Raw genomic sequence first — 25,481 nt, forward strand, 5'->3', positions numbered from 1 at the left:
TGTGTCTGTTTACCTGGGATCTCATCAGTGCCCCCATTGGTGTGCTTGAACCGGTCTCCTTCCACGTGGACATTTGGACACAGGACATCTGAAAAGCAAGAGAACCAGTACAAAATTACCCCAAGGTAACATATCATTTTGGAGGCTGCAGAACTAACAAAGGCTGATCTTCTGGGTTTTGTTCAGAACTTGCACGTGGCACCTCAGCAGTAATTCCATCCCAGGTTCTGCCCATCCTAAATGCCCTTCCTCTTCCCTATAGCCTGACTTCATGATGGACAAGAGACCCAGTGCACCATGTCTTGTTTTGAGCACTTTTTTCTGCCTGACCAGACAGGAAGACACAACAGATGAACTGAGCCTTCCCATCAGCTGGGACAACACTCTGGGTTTGTGTCTTTCTCCTGTCATAAATCTGCATGAAAGTCACAAAAATACTTAAGAAAATACAGAATGTGCTTCCACTCTCAGCTTGGCAGGAAGGAAAGTTCTGAAAAGCCAGCTGACATTGAGGTGCTGCCCAAACTTTTCAGAAAGGACAGCTCCTGCTCTGGAAAACCTCCCTGACTTTGTTCAAGCAGAAGTTGGAGTTAAATGACTAAAATTTTGCAGAGTATCCACCCCTACACACAGGTTTTAAAAAGTCATGAAAGTACCCAGTCTTTGTCAGCCATTTCTCATGATCCCAATTAGTGTCAACACAATTGCAGATAAATGCATTTCCACAGACAACTGTCTAGGTATCCACCCCTGCCCTGCCAAGTCTTTGAAATCACTTTTATTTATGCTTTCTTTTCCCAGATCAATAGGTTATTGAACACTTGTAAACAATGGGGACAGGTAGCTCAAGGGATCAGTTTAATGAGAAGTACTGGTGGAGATACCGGGTCTGTACATGTTCAATATTATAACAATAACAAAACAACAATAACAATAGTAACAACAACAATAATAAATAGATATCATTATATGTATCACACTGGACTTATTAGAGGGCCATAAAGATGATCTGAGGCCTGAAGCACCTCTCCTGTGAAAACAGGCTGAGAGGGCTTGGGTTGTTCAGCCTGGAGAAGGGAAAGACCTTCCAGGAAGACCTGATAGCATCTTCCACAAATTCAAAGGGGCTTTCAAAAAGTGTGGAAGGGACCTTTCACATGGGCAGATAGTGACAGGAACAATCTTTTATTACCCCTTAAAGAGCTGTAACCTCACTTCTGCCTGTATTTTACAAATGTCTATGCTCCTTTTGACTCCTCCCCTCCTGCCTGCATCTAAGGAAGGAACATAAATAGCTGACAAGGGAAAGAAGTTTATTGCAATGCTCACTTTCCAGTACTTTCCAGCCACAAAATAATTCACGGAGGCTTGAATGAGGTTGGTATTTTCCCCATCTCATCCAGCACATCCATCAGTCCCAAGGAGCCACCAGGTCGCATTGCCAGACCCAGGGCTGCATTGTTGGGAAGGCAGGACAAAAGCTGCTCTTCTGTTGGAGTCTTTCTATGAAACCCTGACACAGGTGAACATTCTAGTCTCAAAGAGCATTTACACTCATTTTTTTCTGCTACTGCCAGGCAAAACTCTGAGCAAACACTTGTTATGCTCAGAGGATTTGCAGCAATGAGCACCCACTGAAAATGGCAGAGACAGTAAAGAAATCTGCACTGCAGCTAAGGCTACGCTAATTTGTAAATCTTTACAGATTTACAGAAGAGAAATTATAGATGTCTGACCTGAGCTTTCAGCCTCTGCTCCTTTTTACATCCTCTGCTTGCAGTTGCCTTTAAATATGTATTGTTTAAAACTTCTTTCTTGTCTGCAACCTTATAGAATATTCTGTCAATCATCTGTTTTATCCAAAATTTTTATCAGCAAAAAGTTTGCATGAGGTTCGTGGAAATTTTTAATAGCACCAGAAGTGCTAAAAATCCCTTTACAGTTGCACCAGGAATGATGACTTTCCACTGACACCTGCTACATGAGATCAGTCAGTTTTTAATCCATTGTAGAGTGCTACTTTTTAATGCAAATGCAATTCAATACATAGTAACCATGCCTAAGAAAAATGTACTTTATTAAAGAACAAATGTATTTTATCAAGGTAGTTACCATATCAACCAAGCTGTAACTCTGCTGAAGAAAATTAGTTGTGTTAGTAATGACCTCTTTCTCATAAAATTATAATTCTTGAATAGGGATACATAATAATTCCCTCTCTGTAATACTTTATTCACTGGCTTCAATATCAAATATTACTTTTTTGTGAGTGAGATCAGGAAATTGCTCTATACCTACATATATGGACCATTTTTTCAACTTCTAATAGTTTTACATTATCATCATTTCAAAGGCCCATCATTAGAGGGACTAGGAAGCTCTGTGTATGTAAATTTGCAGATGACACCAAGCTGAGTGATGCAGCTGACACACCTGGAGGATGGGACCACCCAGAAGGACCTGGACAAGCTCCAGAAGTGGCTCATGGAAATCTCATCAGGTTTAACAAGAGCAGATGCTGGTGCTGCACTTGGGCTGGGGCAGCTCCTGGTACCCATCCAGGCTGGGGAATGAAGGGGCTGAGAGCAGCCCTGCCCAGGGGGACCTGGGGGTGCAGAGGGTGAGAGGCTGGGCAGGAGCTGTCCCTGTGCCTGGCAGCCCAGGAACCCCCCGTGTCCTTGGTTTGCCAGAGCTTCTTGTTGAAGGAAGAATTTCTGAAAGTAATTTAACTGCAGATACCCCCTTTCTGTAAGCAAATCCCACTGAGATCTGTTCGATGAGGAGGGACTTAAGCCTTGCTTTCATAGAACCTTCCCTATGGAAAAAAATCCCAAAGCCCTCAAATATTTTAAATGCAAGAGACAATATGTCCTACAGAGTACATGTTCTGTAAAGAGACGTGTCAGAAGAATATGTTGGCTCAGAAACATTCACTAACACTAAAATAATATTAAATAAGGCATTTTAGTTAAAATGTAACAACTGGGCTGCAAGTTTGGAAAAGTGATCTGATTGAAATGGGATGGAAAACAAAGGGGAAATAAAAGACAATCAGAAAGGAGTGGAGACAAAAACGTCGGTGGAGAAGGGAAGGGAAGGGAAGGGAAGGGAAGGGAAGGGAAGGGAAGGGAAGGGAAGGGAAGGGATTCCTAAAGAGAGAGGTAGAGATGGAAGTGAAATGGCAGTATTATATCTGTTATAGCAATTCCTGGCCAAGAATGGTGTGATTCTGCTGCCCCTTAAGTCTTTCTATAGAGAAACCTTCCCTGTAAAGTGACAAACACAAATTCCCATTGCCAGCTTTCCATCCTTGTGTCCACAGGACTCTACTGAAACAGTTTCTCACTTTTCATTTTAATTCTTTCAAGGATAAGCAAGCCCTCAGCTGCCAAGGGCTCCTCTGGGGACTGGTGTATAATGAATGCTGAACATGTGTAGCTGTCAAGTTCCACAAGAATAAAGTAGAGAGGTGAGAATGGAAACACAAGAAGGTTAAAGCAAACATTATTTATTATCATGTTTCTTTTTTTTTTTTTTCCTTTCCAGAAAACAGAAAAATCCTGAGAATTTCAGGATTCCAGAATCTCAGCAGCACACAGTGCATTGGCAAAGATTCAGACACTCTGGATCTTCATCATTATTCCATTCCCACAAGAAAAATTCTCTAGTTTCTCTCAAAAGGTGTGATACTCCCAATCCAAATATTTGAGTTGTGTAATCCCCTGACACTGAGGTTTAGCCCCTCGTAATCTTGTCCATGAATAATGGGCAAATGCAGGGCAAATGCAGACTTCCCTAAAAGTTGTCTCCCAAAACTTTATGGGCAGAAAAACTTTACAGGCAGACAGCCCGGTAAGAAAGAGGAATTTGGGTTAAGGGGTGGGTGGGTTTCATATTGTTACGTAGATAGTACTGCAAATTTTTTCTACATTGAAATAATTTTCCCATTGAAGATTGCACTTAAAGGGGAAGGGGCCTGGTGAGAAAATTTTTTCTTAAAGTCAAGAATATTTCATGAAAGCAGTTTCTCAGAGGAGCTTTCCCAGAACCCATTAGCTCTGTTCTTTAATTATGCAGGCGGTTCTCTGTGCAGCAGTTCCTCCAGCACTTCTAATTTCCTGCAGTCAGTTGATGACTCCTATATATAGTACTACCTTTATTTGTTCTTCGCTTTTCTTTTATAAAACACTGCACATAGACCATTTTATAGCCTCCAAATTTAAGGTTTTTTTCCCCCTCACTCTTTTAAAAATGCTTCTTTTGAAAGAATGCCTCCACGCTCTGCCCATATTAACTGAATATTTTTTGGCAAATGTTTGTTGTCAGATATTCTTTTCCTGCAAATAACCCAATCCATAAAGTGCCAACCACCATGGAAACAAATTTATAAGGAAAAACGTGGCATTCTTTTCAGCTACAGTGGCAGGCAGCCCTGACAGTGTAATGATACTGCAATAGTATCTGTACTAACATTATAATTTGTAGCAAGATGTAGGTACAACAGAGCATCACAGCAATTATATTATTACACCTTGCAGCTTAATGCCTTGTGCAACTCTCCTTTCCTTTCTGAAATCGCACTGAATCTTCACACCATGGAGTCTGAAGTCCATCAGTGCCAGGAAAATCACTTGTTTGTGGCTGCCACAATCAGCCAAGGTTGATTAAGTCTTTTTTCCTTCAAATAATGCCTACATTGATGCTGGATGAGGTTTCCATATTTGCTCTCACACAAAGGCTCTCTGTCACTACAGTGGTAGAATCAGAGCATCAAGGAGTGCTTTGGGCTGGAAGGGACCTTAAAGATCCTTCTGATCATCTTAAAGATCCTCTGTTTCCAACCCCTCTGCCATAGGCGAGGACACCTTTCACTAGACCAGGTTTCACAGGGCCCCCTCCAACCTGACCTTGAACACTTCCAGGGATCCAGCAACCACAGCTTCTCTAGCTAACATGTTCCAGAACCTCACCACCCTGTGAATAATTTCTTCATGATATCTAATATAAGCCTGCCTTCTTCCAATTTAAAACCATTACCCTTTTTCTATCACTACAAACCCTTGCCAAAAAAACCCTCCCCAGCTCCCTTATAGAGCTGATAAATGCTTGTGATGAAATGAAAATGGAATAGAAAACCCTCACCACAGTACAGCTTTCAGGTAGAGAAAACACAGCCACAGCCCACCATACTCCTCATAAATCTGTCCCATTTTTCCACTAAAACATTATTCTAAAAGTGCCCAGCGCCCAGCTGAACTGCTCCGGCTCCCCTGTCTGCTGAGAAAGTTCCTGACTTCAGTGGGACTCTGGGGATCTGTGTCCACAGGGCTCCCTCCCCTCTTCCAGCACACTGGCCAGAAAAACTGAATTTCTGTGTGACCATCCATTCAGTGCTGGCATTGCTCAGCAGATGGTGTGTTCCACACAGAGAGTGAGCAAAATTACTGCAGGGCATTATACCCCAGAAAGCTCCCATGCAACACTCATTTAAGGTCCCAGGCAAGAAGATACTCTTCTTTGAAAGGCTCTTTCTATAGAATGGAGAAACAGGGCTCCTTCAAAGAGCAATTCAGAGCAGAAACCCAATTTAGGTGCCCTGATGTAGCCCTGAAATAGCCACTTTCTTCCCATTCTTTCTAGGGAAAATCTAGGAACATACAGTTCCCAAATTAGACATCTATCAAAGGCACCAGAGTTACATCCATCCAATTAAAACAAGCATGGTTGGGTGCATTCCTGGGCACTGAGGCCAAGGCATGTTCAAGCCCGTATCTATGCTAGCAAATGGATTTAGCCTCCAAAACGAGAAGGCTGCTGACCAGGAACACTCCCTGGCATGTTGGAAGTACCCATCTGGGCCCCAGAAATGTTCCAGTGGAGTGTCAGCTTGCCTGGGGCAAAACGTGCCAGACCCCAGGGCAGAGGAGTGTATTCCACTGCCCTGGAATGCTTCTGGCCACATTTACAGTTACTAGTTGAGATATAGCCCATAAAAATCAACCTTTGCTAAGAGTTCTCTAATGCAGATCAAAAGCAACAATGCTAATTGATTTTATCCTCCCAGGCCACCAATCCTTAAATGCATTCAGTGGAAATGGGAAAGTGGGAAGGGGGCTCCATGCACTGCAAAGAAATACTGTATCCTATTTAAATAGGGACAGCAGGAATGCAGGGAGTTCTGGAATTTGCAAAGCACTTGAAGTCCTTTTGAAGGTAATAAAGTAAATTTAATAAAAAAGGTTAAATTCTTCTTCTACATTTTTTTCCTGTCCTGGCTCACTTACACTGGAGCTTCACATCGGAGAGATGTGACAAATGCTGTTTTGCCCACAATGTGGCAGGCTGCACTCTGCATTTATACCATCTTCTAACCCTGGATCTAACCATCTATTTCTTCTTTTGTTACTATCAATTGCCTTTTTTATTTTTCTTTTCTCTGTGCTTTGGATCTTGATTCCGTGCTACTAAAGGTAGCTCCCATCCCAACAGCACACAAGAAGTGACACCTACACACCTCCACCAGCACAGGGAATCCTTTACAGCCCATCAGCCCCATCTCGAGGCTGACCCCATAATCTAACCCTAAGTTCAGCTTCAGACGCCCTTTAAAATTTTCTAGAGAAGTTCCTGAATCTTGGTGAGGACTCCTCTTTCCAAAGGACACCTGCACTGCAGGATGCTCAGAGAACCTCTCCCTCTCTCATGCACCCACACAAATGCTAGAAACTCGTACTATGACTGGCAGCAGGAGTATATTGTCAAGAGGACTGATGCAATTAGCATCGTTTAAGTGAGCAGCATACAGAATTAATTTGCACATGCTCCCACAGGGAATAAGTGGCACTCTGGGAACTATGGAAATAGCATCAGGCCTTGGCACTTCCAGGCTAATTTGCTTGTGTCTGCCCCTAAACAAACACAGAGACTGTGTGCCAAGGAGCTTGTCGGCAAACAGCACAAAGTTTGGAGGAAAGCAATTAGCAGCTGCTCTCCATCCAGGCCAGGAGCTGTGCTCTGGGGCACGAGTCCACCTCCTTCTCTCATTCTGGGGAAGAGGTGAAGCTCCACCATGCTAAGTGTCCTTGACTGGAGTGAGCCACGGGGTTTCTCCTGAGTGGCCAACCACTGCCTTAGCAGATGAATTGCCATGAGCATGTCTTCATGCTAATGACCTGTAAAATATTTAACGGGATGACAGGATGGAGCTGAACTGGAGCACACCCTCCAGGAGCCAGCAGCCACAGCAGCAAGCCCTTCCCCAGTAGCTGCTCTATTGGCACAGATGGAACATGTCACTCCTGATGCAGCTGCTGGGCTCTTTGGCACAATTTTAGGTGCTTGCTGCCTGTACCTCAGAGGCTGGAGAGAACAGGGTGCTGCAAGGCTAAAAAGGTTTCCTGCTTGGCCTTGTGTCCCAGATGAAGAGCACAGATCAAAAGTACAGCTCACCTGGCTGTGGGGAGACCAAGCCACCCCACCTGCAAATGAGGATCCCAAGAGTGCAGAAAGAAGAGATCAGCACACAGGGCCTCTCTGGGGTACAGGTGGGAATGAGCAGTCTGTGGATGGAACAGAAAGAACTCCAGGTAGATTGTCCCACCTGTCCAGCACCTCACAGCTGCAGAACTGCCAAGCGTAAAAAAATTCCATCATTCTCTCTCCCCTTCTCACTCATTAAGGTTTAGAAAATAAAGTTTTTATATTCTTGGATTTTGCACCATTGGACATGGATCAATTCCAATATCCACCTGTGTAATGAACAAAGAGATTTCTATGGTGTGTAAGAAGACCCAAGGTAAAACATCTGTGCTTTACACTCCTTTAAAAACTTACAAAGACCAGTACCACACATGGAAATGCTGGTTGTAGAAACAGGAGAAGTATTTCACAAACACAAGCAGATCTTTCTTATTTTTTTTTTCCTGTGCTATTAAACAAGTAATATGGAAGCAAAATTCTGCCAACAGAAAATTTCATAACAGGGAGCTGGTAGCAGCAGTAACAAAAAATGCAAAATCTCTTACAGCAATGACTGATTTTAGGATGGACTCAAATGTTATAAAATGCTATCAACATATAAAAGGTGGGGGGTTTTATTTGGTTTTTAAGTAGCAATTCTGTCTTAGTCCTGTAATTGAAATGACTGGGATGATTAAAAATAAACTTGGTGTGAAGCTCCAGTATGTTGGTTCTCACTGAATAGGAACAATACAGTATTTCTGCTATAAAACCCCATCAATCTCACTTGCACTGGGCATTCACCAAAGGCACATTCCCCAGATGAGCCCAATGGAGCAGTGCAGCTACAGATCTGCTGAAGCCATCAGTTCCCACCGCTGGCTGGAGGGACAAGGCAGTCTATCCATTATCCTCCCATGTGCCACAACACAGAGACAAGAGCATGGAGTCTCCTCATCTGAGCACTTCCAGAAAGCTGAGATGTCAAGCCACAGTTTATAATTGATTTCAAAAAAAAAAAGCAAACAAAAAAATAAATCCTTGGCAGACCACAAATGTTATTTTATTTGTTAAATTCCTATAAAAGCAATTACTTGTCCAGAATAATAACAAGAAATTCAGGTAAAGTATTCTGCTCCCTCACAGTAGTTCCAAAAGTGAATTAATTAGAAGCAACTTGTTTCAAAGCTCATGGCTTTTCAGCTGATCAATAAATATACACTAGCTGTTCTCAAATAAGTTCCAAGAGAGAAATATAGCTCAAGGATTAGTTTAAGAAGGACTCTGACTGCCATTACTCTTCTGGTGTAATTATACAACTGCAAATTGAACAGTATCTTCTTCCATGTGGGTATTTCTGGGGGTTACTGTAACTGTGGCTTTGGGACTCTGACCAGCAGCAGTATAAATATATCATAAGAGGAAAGCAAAGAAATTTCCGTATAAATAGAAGACATGACTCAGCTGGCTAAGAGTTTGATTATATTTTGGAAAGAATTGTAACATCAGATTTGCAAAATGGAGACAGTTCAAGAAAAGTAAGTTACTTTAAGTTTCCTCTTAGAAGAAACCAGGTTAAAATCACATCCTGGCTGAAAGATGCTATTTTATGGATGCACCTCAGCAAACTCAGAAGTTTGCCTGGTTGCTCTCATCCTGTTGAAATTGGCCTTTCCTGGGCAGAGCATGGAACTGGCCACACAGAGGCAGAAGGTAGTGGCAGGCATGTGCCAGCCCCAGGACCAGCCAGAGAAAACAGTGGGGTACTTCTGTGGTGGTACAGATCTTCAGAAGAAATCCTTTAAGAGGAAGACATGCATCTGATAATCTTCATGGGGTTAAACCCTGGGGACACCAATGGAAACAGCTTGAGGATGATTGATCATGGGGGGAAAAAGGACTTGTCCAAGATCAGATGCCACCACAAGCTGCTGGCTCTCAGAGCTCTATCTCTGCCTTCCAGAGTGCTACAGAGTACATCAGGAAAAAGAAATTACTTAAAATGAGTGAAGGATGGCAGGAGCAAGCCCAGTGTTCACTTCTTTACCTCCAAAGGATTTAAACAGACCATTGATATCTGTAAAGGTCTTAACACATTTAAAGACCTTTAGGACGCCATCTGGGTTTTTCAGCTTTCAGACACACCTAAAAACAGCGAGGTTGAAAGCACTGGGTTCACTTCTGACTTAAATTTTGAAAGGTAACTTCAGTCCTATGTTAATTTTATCCAAACAGCTTGATTCATCTGCCAATTCCAAACATGCCACCAGACCCAAAATTTCTGAGGGGGTTTGAATAAGATCTGGGTTCTTCCTTCCCATGGGCACTTCAGCAATCTCTCCTCAGAAGCCTAAAAGCAGCCAAAAGAAAAGCAATTTAACCAGAAGTGGTTTTGAGGGCATCTGCCCCCTCCACACTCTGCTAAACAAAGGATGTAACAAGTGGACCCTGGAAAATAAGGATTTGTGAGCAATAAATAAAAGCAGGCACAACCTGGGCTATGATACTCAAGCCAGGTGCACATAGTTCAATTTCCCCTCTCTTTCCTACCTACTGAGTTTTCCCTGCTCAAAAATGTCAACCACTCATTTTTAAGGAGATCTAAGAAGGTATTTCAGACAAGACAACTGTGCAAGAAGGGAAAAGGGAAAGAATCAAACTGGAGCACAAAAAAGAAAGGAGTCAAGCAGGAGAAAGCACATGGGCATCAATCAGCCTCTATAGCCCTGCCACCTATGACTACTGAGATCTTCAATCCCCACTAAAAGCTTATCCGTGCCAGGAAAAAGAAAATTTATCAATCCCTCTACATTAGTTACAGGGCTGCCACAGTGTGTAATACACCTGTGCTGTCTTACTCACACACCTGGAATCAAATTGTGCTATTGTGCCAGTCTGCCAGCAGTACAACCCAAGCTTCCCCACAGACATGCCAGGATGAGTTAATGCTGTAAAACTTTCAGCTGCACAGCCACAAAAGGCCCATCCCAGTGTGAGAGGATCTGTGTTTCCAGAGGACCTGCAAAGTCAGCCCAGTGGTACCCGTCCCCATTGTCCCTCTCCAGGGAGCTGAGCACACTGACTCTCCAAAGGGGAACATGGTTTGCATTGATTTTTTAAAACATATTAAGCAATTGATATTTTGAACAAAAACCAGAACTTCTTCACATTGCAAAAACCCCCAAGCTCAAAATAAAGAATTTTAATAGCTTCAAAGATGTTTTTCCCAATCCTTCTCCATGATCAAAAACTCATCTAAATTGGTTTTGCCCAGAAGTTTTGATCTTGATGAATTAGTGTTTTCCCTATGACAGGCATTTAATTAAGAGATCCCAAATCAATTTTGAGAGGTTTCTTTTCCTCCAAAACACAATGTCTACTAGCCCATGCACCTAGGGGTATATGGTGTGGGAGTGGGATAATTTCACCTGCTGTCAGCTAGGAATGACAGATTTGGAATTGACATTTCAATCTGAAATAAAATGAAATTGCAGGCAGAAGTATAATGTATTAGCTCAAGAGCTTCTGATGAGTCCTGAAGGACAACATTCAGCATTGTTCTCATTGTGCATGCGCCTCTCCAGCCTGAGAAGGAAAGGGGTTTCAGAAAATGTCTTGTGGCCTCAGGAAAGGAGATTTGCTGCATTGTATCAGATGCCTCAGAAGCAGTTCAGCAAGTTTTCTGTAGTAAAACTGATTCCCACAAAGTGTTTTTTCAGGGTCAATAAACATTTTAAAGCACATCCAACAGGCTTGGGTTTTTAAATTTTTTTTTTTTATTTACACATCACTAAATTTTTCCAAGGATCTCTGAAACCTGCCTTTCAAATTTAGGCCAATAACCAATTAATTTCTTTCCTCTTGGACTTTTTTCCCCTCCCTAAGGGATGCTTTTGCAGAGGATATGCTGGGAATTGCTGCATCAGCTGGGGATGCATAGATGGGAAGTGGAATTTCACAGTCAGTTCTTCATCCTCAGTCTGCATCACTTGGTGTGGGGATCCTTTAGGATTCTCTTCAGCACAGCCACTTTGGGGGTTTCACCTTTGTACAGTGCTAAAGTGAAGATGCTCTCATTGCACCGAAGAGACACACAGGCACTGAGAACCAGCCAGACCCTTCTTCTTTGATGTTTTTTTAACCCTGTCCTATAAAAAGAACTTAATCACAGAATCATTAAGATTGTTAAAGAACTCCAAGATCATTGACTCCTACATCTTAACCACCATGTCCATTAAGCAGCATCACAAAGTTCACTCATTTTTTTCAAATTTTCAGGGATGATGACTCCACCACTTCACTGGGAGGTCTGTTCCAATTCTTAGACAGTCTCTCAGTGAAGAATATTTTCCTAATATCCAACCTATCTTCTTAAGTAATCCTCCCTCTTTCTGCACTGACAGAAAGGTAGATTATAACATGTAGAGTTGATGCCTCAAAAAGTAATTATTGGAGATTTTTAACAATTATTTCCTGGACTTTACAAAGGAGTGTATTAAGCAAAGCAAAATAAAAGCAAGGCCAGAGCTTGGCTGGGGTATCCATGTGTCTTTGCACACAAAGAGAGAACAGCCAGGAGGGCTCACAAACACCCAGTCAAGGACAGGGCAACCAGCTTTGTTTTTTTATCGGGAGAACTAGAGAAAATCAATGCTGCAGGGTCATTCCCAGTTGCCCATAAGATCCAGAGGCAATGGAGAAGGTGTGGCTTAATGCTACAGAGGAGTTAGACATCTGTGCAACTACTGAGCAATCAGAGCTGTTATTTCACCTGGATCACAGATTCTATCCCTCAAGGAAGATGGAAAAATGACATTTCAGCTTTACTTCTTGGGGAAGTTGCCTATTCAGCAAGGTTTGACTTGCAGTTATGTTATGCATGCAGAGGGAGAACTGGAAGAAAAGCTAATGTCATGACAGGAACTGGAATCCTAAGGAAGTTCCCAGCTTCCTTTTGCAGCTCCTCCCCTCTTAAAGAGAGACTTCAGCTGTAAATGAACGTGGTGAAGGCTGGTGCAAGTTTATCTGACCTTGCTTGCTGAGGTACTGACTTTGGGAGTGGATATTTTAGCTGCTGACCTGAAGAAGAAATTGTTTCTAGGTGAGGACCATGGGACAAAGTTTGTGCTTGCAGAACTGTGTCTGGGCACATGCTGGGCTGGGACTTTCTGTGTGAAGGAAGGAACAGTAAAGTCTGCTGCAAGAAAATGGCTAGACACATTAAAGCTTTTCATTAGCACTTTCTGATAAGATTATACATATTCTGTATAATTGCCATTAACTAGAGTGGCCAAAAGCCTGAAGAGGCGAGAATGCAAGTTCATTATAAAAATTATGCAGAACACACATGAGAGGGGAAAGCAGAAGATGGAAAAACAGAGCTGAGGAATCTAATCCATTTCTTAAAATAACCTTTTAATAACTCTAAAACACGCTGCACAAGTCCCAGTGTGGACCAGTTGGCCCCTTGCCACCTTCTCCTCCGGGGCAATGGAAACGGGATCCATCAGCTCAGCAAATCCCGCCGGCGAACAAAGCCCCACTGCCAGGATTTGCTGGCACCGGCGCCATTCCCACGCATCGCCCAAGCCCTCCAGGAGCAGGGCTGCCTTTGCCACGTCCAGCCCGAGTCCCTGCCTGGCACCAGCACCCCGAGCTTTGTCCTTTTCCCCTCCCCGTTTCTGGGTCTTTGGGAAGCCTGGGCTGCCTGAGCCATCTAGGGGGTTCCCTTGCACACCGAGCCGACCTCATTGTGCTCTGCCCCAGTGAGCACAACTAATAACCACAGTGTGCCTCCTTTAATTGAGGCTCTGAATAACTGGGAGCAAGAACCCACCCCTCCAACAAAGGCAGAGCTCCCCTCACCGCAGAGCACAGCTGCCACTCACGCCGGCCTGTGCTGGGGTGCCACAAAAGCTGAGCTATTTTGCATGGAAAGCAGCTATCACAAAACCCAGCTATGAGCAAATGGGGGCCAGCGTGAATTCCAGGAAAGTCCCCATGGCAGAGAGCATGTCCAGCCCTCAGTGCCCCCCGCTCACTGAGCACCAGAAGCTTAGTGAAATTATTTTGCCCTGCAATAGGTTTTTCTAAGAGGCTGCGGAAGCCCAGAGGAATGACACACATGCTGGTGATGAAAATTACCACGGAGGGTGTTTTTCAGCCCAGAATACAAAAAGATTGGCTTTTCTGCAGGCACTGGTAAGAAAAATACTTATTAGTACAAAGGATGGTGATAGGCCAACTCTCTTGCTTAGTTGCTCATTCATTAAAGTGAAATTAATCTGGTTGTAGATCAATGTAAATGAGTAAGGAATGTAGCTGGGTGTTTTGTTCCGTGTACACCCATTTTTTGCTGTCGCTGATCACAAAGAAGCAAAGCTAAAAGCACAGCACAGGACACCTCAAAGTCAGCTCTATCCCTAATGACCAAGGCCTGATATCAAACAAATGTGTCCTGTTACAGCTGTGAGTCCCCAAAACTCAGTCTGAGGATGTGAAACCTTTCCGGTGAACAGAGATAAATCTAGATAAATCACACAAAAGTAAAAGCAGAAAATAGGAAAGGCAGCTGCCTCAAATTCCCCATGTGGAGAGGTCAATGACAATCTTGGCTTGGTAAGCAGCAAGAAACCTTCACATAATAGAAGAAATCTGGAGAGGAACACTTTACAGGTAGTGACAGGCCAAAGGGAAATGGCTTCAAACTGAAAAGAGTAGATTTAGATTAGATATAAGGATTAGGAAGAAATCCTTTATTATAAAGGTGTTGAAGCATTAGTTCAGGCTGCCCAGAAAACCTGTGGCTGCCCCATCCCTGGAAGTGTTCAAGGACAGGTCGGATGGGGCTTGGAGCAACCTGATTGACTCAAAGATGTCTCTAGCCCTAACTGGGGGTTAGAACTACATGATTTTATAATTTCCCCTCCAACCCAAACAATTCAGTGATTCTCTGACTCTGTGATCATATTCTTGGCTTTGGCTATGAGGTCAGACCTTCTTTATTTCACTGAGCTTCTCATCTCAGCACCATCTTGGATGAGATTTCACAAGTCACTGTACCAAACCCCAAATTCACACAGGAAAAGAAACACCATGAAGAATGGGATTTGCCTAAGAGCGATTTACAAACCTGATTGCTGTGCCACTATACAAAACCCTGCAACAGCATTTATGACTAGCTGAGGAAATTCCCACCCACCCCAAAATAGTGTAGCATGGACCAATGCTTCCCCATTCAAACACCCTGTCTGCTTTACAGTGCTCAGCACTTCCATATCTCTGTACAAACCAAACTCATTCTTTGGCCAGGAGGGCAGGAAGGCAGAGCCAAACTATTCTCCCTACTCCCATCCACCCAAAATTGGGATGCCACATTCCCACTGCCCATTAGGGAAAGGCTCCTGGCCTGGGACTCTGCTATTCCCTGAACCATGTCAGGTCATTGTTTAGAAAGAGCTCATTAGCACAGAGTGAACCATCCCACCAAGTGTCCTATGGGCTGTGGTGGGACAGCGCCAGGGCCCAGGACTTTTACTGGCTGTGGTCTGCTTTCCAGGGGCCTGTGCTGACACAGGACATCCCTCTGGGTGGCATTTCTCCTGGCTGCACTGTGTGTGCACATGAAGAGTCAGGCCCTCCATCACTGCTGCTCAGCACAAGCATCCACAGAGATATCTGGGGTGTTCAAAGGGGTTCTCTCCATCCCAGAGCTCACATGGAGATATCCAGAACCACAGATGTTTGGCTGAGTTACTCAAGTATTGATTACAGAGTTGCTGGAGCATGTCCAGAGAAGGGCAACGAAGCTGGGGAAGGTCTGGAGTACAAGTCTGATAAAAAAACAGCTGAGGGAGCTGAGGATGTTCAGCTTGGAGAAAAGGAGGCTCAGGGAGATCTTATCACTTTCTGCAACTCCCTGAAAGGAGGCTGTAGCTGGGTGGGGGTAAGTCTCCTCCCAAGTAACAAGCGAAGAGGACAAGAGGAAGTGTGCTCAAGTTGCACCAGGTATTGGATATTAGGAACAATTTCTTCACTGAAAGGGTAGTCAAGCATTGGAACAGGCTTCCAAGGGAAATGGTGGACTCATCCCTGGAACACACAAAAAATGTGTAGATGTGGCACTGAGGGACAAGGTTTGGTGGTGGTCATGGCGGTGACAGGTTGTGTTGAACCCAATGATTTCAGGAGGTGTTTTCTCACTTTAATAATTATATGATTCCATGATAACAGTGGAGCACAAAGGAGTCAAGAATGTACCAGTGGTCACTCACAACACTGATAGCTTCAGCTTCACAGGATGTTGCTTTAAGCTCATAGTGGTGGCTGCTGTGGCCAGAATGCCTTCCAGATGACAGGGACTCCATCTTACAAAGGCCCACAAAGGTGCATTTCTTTGGGCAGGACCTGCTTTTATAAGGTATTACAGAAAGAGGGAATTTTAATATGAAATAGGAAGTAAGACAAGGAAACTCCGAGTCCTTTTAATAGTTAGGCTTGATCCATCTTGGATCTGTTTCTTCCTAGCCATTCACATCATTATCTTCTCAAAGAGCTGACTGTCTTCATAATGATCCGAGGCCAGCTTCTCTTGAATTGGTCCCCCACTGCCTCTCTGGGAAGCAGATGGGTCGGGGAGAGTGACATGGACCCAGTGCTCCTGCTGGGAAATTGAAAACTTGTTCCCTGCAGAGATCACCACCATCAGGGTCTGACCCCTTTCCCTGGAAAGTGTTGGATATGTGGTGTTGTTTTCTGTGCCCATAACTGACTCGGGATTAGTTACTGAGAAACAGCTTGGCAGCCTTCCAGGCCACCACACAAGAAAATCACTCTATTGCCTCATGGCCAGACAAAGTCTGCAGTTCATCTCTAATCACCTCCATTAGAGCACAGTTTGCCTTCTAATCAAAGGCCACATGTTTCATTTTATTTTTCTTCCCATCTTCCACCCATGCCAGGACCAAGATGGTGCAAACATTCCTATATACGTAGACACTTAGAGATTAAAATATCCTTCCTCCAAGGTCTGAAAGGTCTAATAGAGAGGCTCTGGTGGATTTTCTGCTGGGGGAAAGTACAAATAAAATATATTGGTGACCTCCATCTCTCTGCCGGACTCACAAATTTTACATCTACAGAAAAGTATGACCAGCATCAAGGCCTCTTGCACACAACATCAGACATCTCATATTCCACAGCAACATCTGCTCTTTTGGAAAGTAATCTTTTCTTTCTCAGAAGAAAATGCTGTTAAAGCCAGCAACTTGAGGCCGAGATGAGCAAGACCTCATCTCTTAAAAAAGTATCAACCTGCATTTTAAAGAAGCCAGGGCACACTCTACCAGCCCCATAGGTGATCTTTTTTCAGACATTAACTACACTGAGTTAGAAAAAAATTAATCTTACATGTCCCTTAAGAAGCAGCTTCTAGTTTCTACTTTTGTCTTGCTGGTGGGATTCAGACAATCAGTGCAACAAATTTTAACACTGATGATGTGCCCTCTATTTCCATGTTTTCCATACTTTCCAAAGGCAAGATGAGTACTGATGGTTGTATCTCATCACATATTCTTCCATAGGGGGGTTGGGAGTTTTGATCATTACCACTGCCAGAATTTAATATGGCAAAAATTTTCTTAGTCAGTGCAAGGTTATGTACAAGTCCAAATAAAAGAGTATTTTAAAGATGGTTCTCTTCACATCTTGCACAAATACCGAGCAAGTCCAAGTTTCCATCACACAGTATCTGCCCAGACAAAAATAAAGCTGCACATGTACATCCAATCCATTATTTGCATTAATCTCTTTATATATGTAGATAGGACATCAGCCTGTGGGAACAAATCCAGAGGAAGCCACCAAGTTGATTAGAGGGATGGACCATCTCTCCTAAGCAGATAGGTGGAGAGAATTTGGATTCTTCAGGAGGTAAAGAGAAGGCTTTGTGGTGACCTGATTGCAGCCTTTCAAACCTGAGAGATGGAGAGAAACTTTTTACAAGAACCTGGAGTGACAGAACAAGGGGGAATGGCTTCCAACTGAAAGGCAGTAGGTTTAGGTTAGATATTAGATTTTTTTTTTTTTTTACTCTAAAGTGAAGCACTGGGATGGGCTGACCAGAGAAGTTTTGGATGCCCCATCCCTCTCAGAGTTCAAGGCCAGGCTGTATGGAGCTCTAAGAACCTGGTCCAGTGAAAGGTCCACAGTAGGAAGTTGGAAATAGGTGATCTTTAATGTCCCTTCCAACCCATTCTATATTTCTGTAATAAACTTCTAAATGTAACTGCTTTTGAGTTAATTTTACCATGGTGTACCTTACTAGAACCATGCCTGAGCTGGCCCATTTTAACCCAGAGAGGATCCACCTCCCATAGCTGGAATTCATCACTTTATGCTCCACCTTCATAAAAAAGAGCTGCCATAGCAGAATGGGTCAATCCAGCAGGGAGGGTTAAATGCTGCTTGGCAGACTCACAGAGGAGTAAGCACTGCTGTTTTCCTTGGTGAAAGTCAACATTAACCATTTCTTCATGCTATCACCCTAGCAGAGCTCCTCCTCACCTAAAAACCCAGAAGCATAGGGAGAATCAAACTTATCACCTAGCCTGGAATTCCAGATGAAAGTGAAATTAAAAGCTCGCCCCAAGAGCAGGAAAACACACAGGCAATGTTTTCTCTATACTGGCTTCAGCTGCTTTTCATGGGTCCCACCAACCCTAGGAAAATCATCAACACGTCAAAAAAAAACACAACTCAAACCACCAAAAACCCTACAAAACTACAGAAATTTTAAGTATAGATTCATTGCAGATATATGTCTACACTCTCCACTTTCCCATTCCAAATTATATAATTAAACTTCTACTGATGTAATGAAAACTCAGTCTGTACTGTTCTGAAATTAGGACACTCACCTCCCCCCATGGGAGCACAGATCCACCCAGCATGAATAGCATGTTTATCCACCCCTGTGGTTTCCATTCCCTAGATTTTATTTGTATAAACTGAGAGAAAATCACTCCATTCACTTCCAGTTATATATATGGATGTGTGCACACACATAAATTAAAAAAAGAGGTGCATGCTATAAAAATAACTGAGTCCAGAAGAGAAGAAAATAAAGGATGTCTGTACTCCAAAAGAGGCTTATTTAAAGGATAGACTGTGGGGGATTCTTGAGTCCATTGGTATCGTGGAGTCCCTCATGAGTGACCATTCTTCACTAGAAATCAACAATAAGATGAGCAGCTAGCCTCTTCCACTTGATCAAGTGTGACTTGATCCACACTTCATCCCCCGCTCAGTTTGAACCCATATCCAACTGCAGGAGAAAAGTCACAAGCCCCTGGGACAAAGCAGATGAAGGGGAGAGGGCCCTTGTTGCCTTCAGTCCCCTGTGTTCTGGTGATAGCAGGTTACTTGGGAGCTTATTCTATAATGAGGGGTGGTAGGGGCAGAGAAAACACAGACAAAGCAACCTCTGTGACTATGAACTTACTGACATCCACTTACTTCCTCTCCTTGGCATTTCTCCCTCTCACTCCACCACAGAGTTACGGGTAGAAAACACTTTTCCTGAAAAGCTGTTCTTCTCCTGTGCATTTTGTGGTGAAGGGGAGACAATTATTGAGAAGAAAAAAGGAAAGAACAGAAGATGAAAGGGTCAGCCTCACACAATTACAGCCTCAAGTGCTCCTGCACTGTTCCTGAGCTGCTCAGCCTGGCCCCATGCTGGAGGTGCCTGTCAGGGGGCAGTGGAGCACACATGAGCAGAAACATCCTCCAGAAACCTGCAGAGCCAGGCCAGCAACATCCTGAGAGCTGGGCTGTGCTGAGCACACGAAGATGTAGGGACACCCCCAGCCCCACCCCTGCTCCCGTAGGTAAAACCTCTGCATGCAGCCAGCAGTGAGGAACCATCTGCTAAGAATTTCTGCAGTTGTTTCACATACCTTCCCTGCTGGTAGGACAGGAGATTATTTTAGGACTAAGAGACTGGATATCTATGACCCAATGTGCGCCTTCATTATACTTGAGTGCATCAAACCTCTCATGGAAAATCTTCAGAGCACTCCACAAGGAAGGGATTTGCACCACATGTGAATCTGTTCAGCCAAGGTTTATTTCTGAGATCTTTAATGCCCTGCTGTGTAAGATTAAGAAAACCATTGGATTCACTAGAAATAACCCAGAATGTATGCAAATAGCTGTACAAAGTTATGACAAGTCAGTCTAATACTTTCTCAGATGTTTGGTTAATTAAACATTTATTATCTTGCATACTACTAGTTCATAGAAAATAATTAGCAGTGAGGTATTACTGAGCATAAATACAGAGGAGTGAAACTACTCTATGCTCTAGAATAGAAATTAATGCTTTTGTTATATGACAAACTACAGAACCTAGAAAAATTTGAAATAACCTTCTCTAGGATCTGAACAAGGAAGAATTTTCTTGACCCTGTGACAGTGAGAGATATTTTTCAACATTTCAGTAGCACCTAACACTTTATGGTCAAGGCATGTGCCCACAAAAATCAAAGTAAAAAGCTGAGAGGCTTTTCTTTATTACAGGCCCCCTAGAACAAATAAAAATATCGACCTCCAAAGCCAAATTACTTATAATCAACTCAAAAATAGTTTGCAGAGATGAATGTGGTGGGAGGGTGTAGCAACCCATCCACTAATCCACTAAATTATTTAGAGTTACTATTCTGTTTACTTGTGCTGTCAGCAAGCACACAGGACAGTATTTTTAACTAAATAATAGTATGCAAAAGGATTTACAATGAAAAAAAAATCCCACCCACTGGGATAAACTCCTAATTATAGATGATAAAAATCCTTGATTCTGAGCCAGTCATACATTAAAGAGATTCCTGTGTGTACCGTCTTACATTGTGTGAAGCCACAGTGTCCTTGTAAAGCTGTGAGCACGTAAATACTCAGCTGGTGATAAATAAATTACAAATATAATATTATCCCAGGAAATTAATTCTTCAGGATATTATTAAGGTCACTACAAAGAACAATTTATCAGGCAGGTAAATTAGACCAGCATCTGCTTCTATGCTTGCTAATAGAAATCAGAACAGCCACTGTAAATTATGTTGAATTTTTGAAAGATTTGCAGCTCTGTAAATGTTACACTTGTCCTTAAACAACTTTGTTAAAAATCAACATGCATGATTCACTATTCCAGCATAGAACTCTGATAGCTTGGAGGAATAGTTAACAGATACATCCCTGAATAAACTAACACAGTAAATTTTCCAGTACATTTTGTTTTATTTTGTATTGTGCACTCACAATTCAACTAAGACACCTATCCCATTCATTACAAGCAAGGATAATGATGATTTCCCTCTGTTTTAATACTCTCTTGCCCTTTTCACTAGAGCCATGAGCTCAAATAGAGCCATAGGTGTAGAAGGGGTCATTTCTCTGGAGTGGGAGTGGTGGTTACAGGTTGTCATTAAGCTCAACTAGGGAAGGAACATTATAGCCAACATCTGCCCTCTTGCAAAACTCTTGGGGCTGGACACTGCCAAAATATATAGGGAAATATGGTGTCAGGAACTGAAAAAAACAGATACCAATTTCCTAGACACCAGTGACCCTTCCCAAGGGCCTGATCAGTGTGCTGCACCAAGAGAACTGAGACTGGGTTTCAGGGATCTGTGACTCAAACACTGCTCTGGATCATTTTAGTCCCTGAGGGATTGTTAGTCCTGAGTACATCCCTTCTCTAACATGATCCTTATAAGTGTTATGTTTATGTACAGTCAAAATATTTGAGACAAGGCATGCTATATTCCATCAGACAAGCCCTGCTCAACAATAACAAAAACATCTCTACATTTTCAATGCTGTGTTCAGTAGAAATGTAAAACATATCTCCATACCAGCCACTGCAAAAAAAAAAATAACTACATCTCAGCCAAAACCAGCACTCTACTGCAGAGGTGTCATTTACATGAACACTTCTGCAAAAGGCACTCAGAGTGACTGCAATGAAAATTTGAATAAATCAGAGTCATAGAATTGTTTGTTTTGGAAGGGACCTGAATGATCATTCAGTTCCAAACCTGCCATGGGCAGGGACACCTTCTGCTACACCAAAGTCCTGGTCCATTAGAACTTGTTCCAGTGCCTCACCATCCTCAAAGTATTCCTTCCTACTATCTAATCTAGATTTAATCTCTCTCAGTTTAAAGGCATTTCTGTTTTTTTCTATCAGATAATAATGAGATAAGAAAGATTGTTTAATTACCTTAACCCATAATTAGAACTACACTGACTCAAAGTCAGCTTTTCAATGCCATAATGCAGGATAAATTTATCACAGCAGTTCTTCCACTGTGTTTGTTCACCAGGTCCTCCTTAGCTTGTCTCTATGAGAAGACAACCAGGATGCACCAGCAGATGGGTTTGGTTTACATTCAATCTAGTCTGAACTGGCATCTTTCCCATTTTGGTTCCGGTAAAGTACAGTCTGTTTTGGGGTCTGACTGTTACAGTGAGAACTGGAAAGATCATTAAGCATGAGTGGATTCACACTTCAATTAACAGCAACAACAAAAAAGCTATTAGCAACAAAGGTATCTTTCAATAATAGTAATTTAAAAAGCTGTCTCTGTTACTCTTAATTGTATTGCAGTCATTATTTGTTTTTTAAAGTATTATCTCCTTGCTATAAATGAGTCAACAAACTGCAGCAGGTAATATCACAACAGTTAATGTCAAGGACCAATTTGTTACAAGATTTAGGCAGAAGGCAAGGATGAGGGAGTGGGAGCCATTCTTCTCACAGGAGTAGTCCATTAGGGATTAAATAAATTTGGCAGTACAATGTTTGACCCTAAACATATGGTAAACTGACATTGCCTCCCTCAACTGCACAAACCCTGCAGCATTAGGGAGAGAATTGCAGCACATCCACCTCAGCTTGCAATACTGGCCTGAATATCCATCAGTAATATAAATTCCAGCAGACTGAATTTACTGGCATAAGGAAACAAACTTTATTGTACTCCCAGAATGTGGCAGGGAAAGGTTCAACTCTTCTGTTGTTGGCTGTCAAAGTGAAAAATCTAATGATAAAGTTATAGAAACTCTCTCAAAAGTGAATGAAAAGAAAGAGGCACTCAGAGGTTGAATCATGTCACCTGTCTCAAACAGTCATCCTCAAAAAGGATGAAACATTCTTCTGAGATGTCTGCTCCTTTCCACTGACTATCAAAAGAGCATGGAAAAATAAGTTTCAGGTATTGTAAATGCAGGCAAACCCAATGGGAAGAATGATGAAGTCTGACTCAGTTCAGAAGGCTGAATGATTTCTTTATTATAACTATCCTTTAATACATTAATACACTATATAAAGGAAGATACTAAAACTCCATACTACTTGTTCTAACTACCATATTTAACTCACAACTCGTGACCCAGTTCTCCAGAGCCCAGACACAGGTGGGTTGGATTGGCCATCAGCCTCAATCTCACCTGAATGCAATCAAGCAATCACCCCAGGTAAACAATTCTCCAAACACATTCCACATAGGAAAAACAAGGAGCAAAAGCAGAAATTGTTTTCTCTTTCTTTTTCTCTGTGCACCTCTATGAAAACTCCTGAGAGAGAGAAATGCGTTGCCACATTCAGGCTACTGCAGTTAGATGATATGAATCTTACCAAAGATACCTGAATATAAAGACAAAAAATTGTTTAATTCTATTTACAGTTTTCAGTTCTGATCCAACCTCAGTCTTCAACTCAGAAACACCCTTTGTTCAAAGCTATTAGAGTCATTTTCCACAAGGTTTTAGCACTAGTGACTAAAATTCTGCTGCACCATCCCACCTGTGTCATTGCAGCCTCTGAGAGAGGTGTTGCATCTTCAGTGCCAAATGAGAGAGATTTTTACAATAGATGTAGAACTAACATATAGATAGAACTAAGATATGCTCTCCGTCTTGCTGTAAATCCTGGAAAACAAGGCACAGTGATTCTATGGCAATGTAGGTAAATTGTCCCACCCAGAGGTGGTGGATTGGGTTGATTGTGTGTAGTCTGCAATAAAAATGTCTTGTATTTCATCTTCTCTAGAGCTTTAACATACTATAGCTTTATCTACCTCACTGTAAGAAAATACTGATACTTGAGGGTGAAAGGACACAGGCTTTTTTTTTAGAATTATACATATAGAAACAAATATATGTCTTATGCACATACCCAAACATATATACATATGTGTGCATCTTATATATCAATTTCTTCATTTTCTAGAGTACAGATGAAGTTATAGCCAAACTGACTAATCCATGAGGAAATTAATGGAGTTTAGGAACCTGATGTCCCATAACCCTACTGTTTAACAGACAAGGACAGCGAGTGACAAAAATCACCTTATCCATTTGAGCTACCTCACTTGAAAAATACCTTCCCTACTTCTGGCCAGGATTAGCAGCAGTACTCACAGTTCCCAAAATATAAAGCATGCCCAAAAGCATTTTAAGCAGAACTTAGAACTATGCTCCACCATTTTTTAAGTATATTGATACAGCAGAGCTTGCAACAATTTCTTAATTGCATTTTAAATAACTTAATTAGTACTTTATCAAAAAAGCAAGGTGTCAGAGCACTCACACTGCTTTTGTTTTGCATCATAAACAAGCTGACTGATTTGAAAAGGAGTTTGGTATTTGGGTGTAACTTGTAGGGAACTTGATGGGATTGAATCACTAACCCTACAATTTACTAACAAAAATAGTCCACCAGTTAAACCACACTGCAGCTCTACCACTGAGGAAGAAATACTCTTAACAGACTGGTACATTAGAATTAAATTCTCTTTGTTGGCTTGATTTATTTAGAGAAAAAAGAAAAAAAAAAAAAAAGTTGGAATTCAGCAGCATTTAAACTTCCACAGGAGAAAGGATGCACCACTACATATTGCCAAAGGATAAGAAAGGAAATCATTCTATCACTTGAGTTTGAACTCCAGTAATAACATGAATATTTCTGTTACAGAGAGACCATGCAAGGGTCCAAGGTTTAGAGGTATCACAGATCTGTTGAACCAGATACCCCATCCCTGGAGGTGTTCAAGGCCAGGTTGGAGTTCTGAGCAACCTGGTGTAGTGAGAGGTGTCCTTGTCCATGACAAGGGGGATGGAATGAGATGATCCCTTCCAACCCAGGTCATTCTATGATTTTATGATCTACCTACACTTCAAAATAAGCCATTAAAACTCAAATGCCCAGCTTTGCTTTGATCACAGAAATAAATAACACAGACTTCTAAAGACAGCTCAGGTGAGCACAGAACTGGAGGCAATGTTTTCATCCCAGATGCCCATTTTGTTCCAGGTGTTAATGTGACAGCTTATCTAGCTCTGAACACAGTTGTGTGTTATAGTTTGTCTTATAGTTCTGTTCTGCTTGTGAAATTGTTTCCAAAATCAGTTCAATTATCAGGTGATGCACTTGATCCAACACCTTGAAAGGTCACAGATTTTCTGGTTAATGTATTTGAAGAGAAGGCTGAGGTTTTGTGCCAAGCCCTTTCCCAGGTGGCACAGGCAGCCCATTACCAGCAAACACTTCATCCTTCTATGAAATCCATGACCTGCTATGTTACCTCCAGACTCCCTCATTAGGCTGAATCACTGGATCTGCAGCTCTCATTGCAGTTACTCCTCATAAGACTTTGAGGCTGGAATTTTGGAGCCAGGAGCAAAAGAAAAACCCCACCATCCCTGAGAGACCAAGTTCACCATTGCTATGGTGGGTTTAAAGAAATATTCATTTAATAAGGGGCTGGGGGTTTCAGGAAGCCCACTAGGTTTTAGAGGTATAAAATCTTATGAGTTTATTACATTGCGTGCTCTGATACATATTCAACCTTTTCTATAATTTTCCATAAATTCTACCAGGTCCATTAGAACTGGGAATAAATCTCCATAGCACCTTCCCAGACTTTCCCTATCCTAAGAAGAAATACATCCCCAAATTTAGGGAGAGC

The 25,481-nt window shown here is 42.3% G+C and overlaps 1 protein-coding gene across 3 annotated transcripts in view; it reads right to left on the bottom strand.

Moving 5' to 3' along the window:
- The window catches only part of COL22A1 (collagen type XXII alpha 1 chain), a 218,588-nt gene that overhangs the window by 153,660 nt on the left and 39,447 nt on the right, over nucleotides 1-25,481 (bottom strand). For all 3 annotated transcript variants that reach the window (XR_014953121.1, XM_085572597.1, XM_085572598.1), the window contains exon 4: nucleotides 14-88. Coding sequence is in view for 2 of the 3 variants with exons in the window: in XM_085572597.1 (XP_085428723.1) it covers nucleotides 14-88 (75 nt within the window). In the remaining variant the exon portion in view is untranslated. The remainder of the gene's footprint in view (nucleotides 1-13; nucleotides 89-25,481) is intronic.

This window comes from Lonchura striata, chromosome 2 (genome assembly GCF_050655825.1).
Source record: "Lonchura striata isolate lonStrDom1 chromosome 2, ASM5065582v1, whole genome shotgun sequence".
Classification (NCBI taxonomy): domain Eukaryota; kingdom Metazoa; phylum Chordata; class Aves; order Passeriformes; family Estrildidae; genus Lonchura; species Lonchura striata.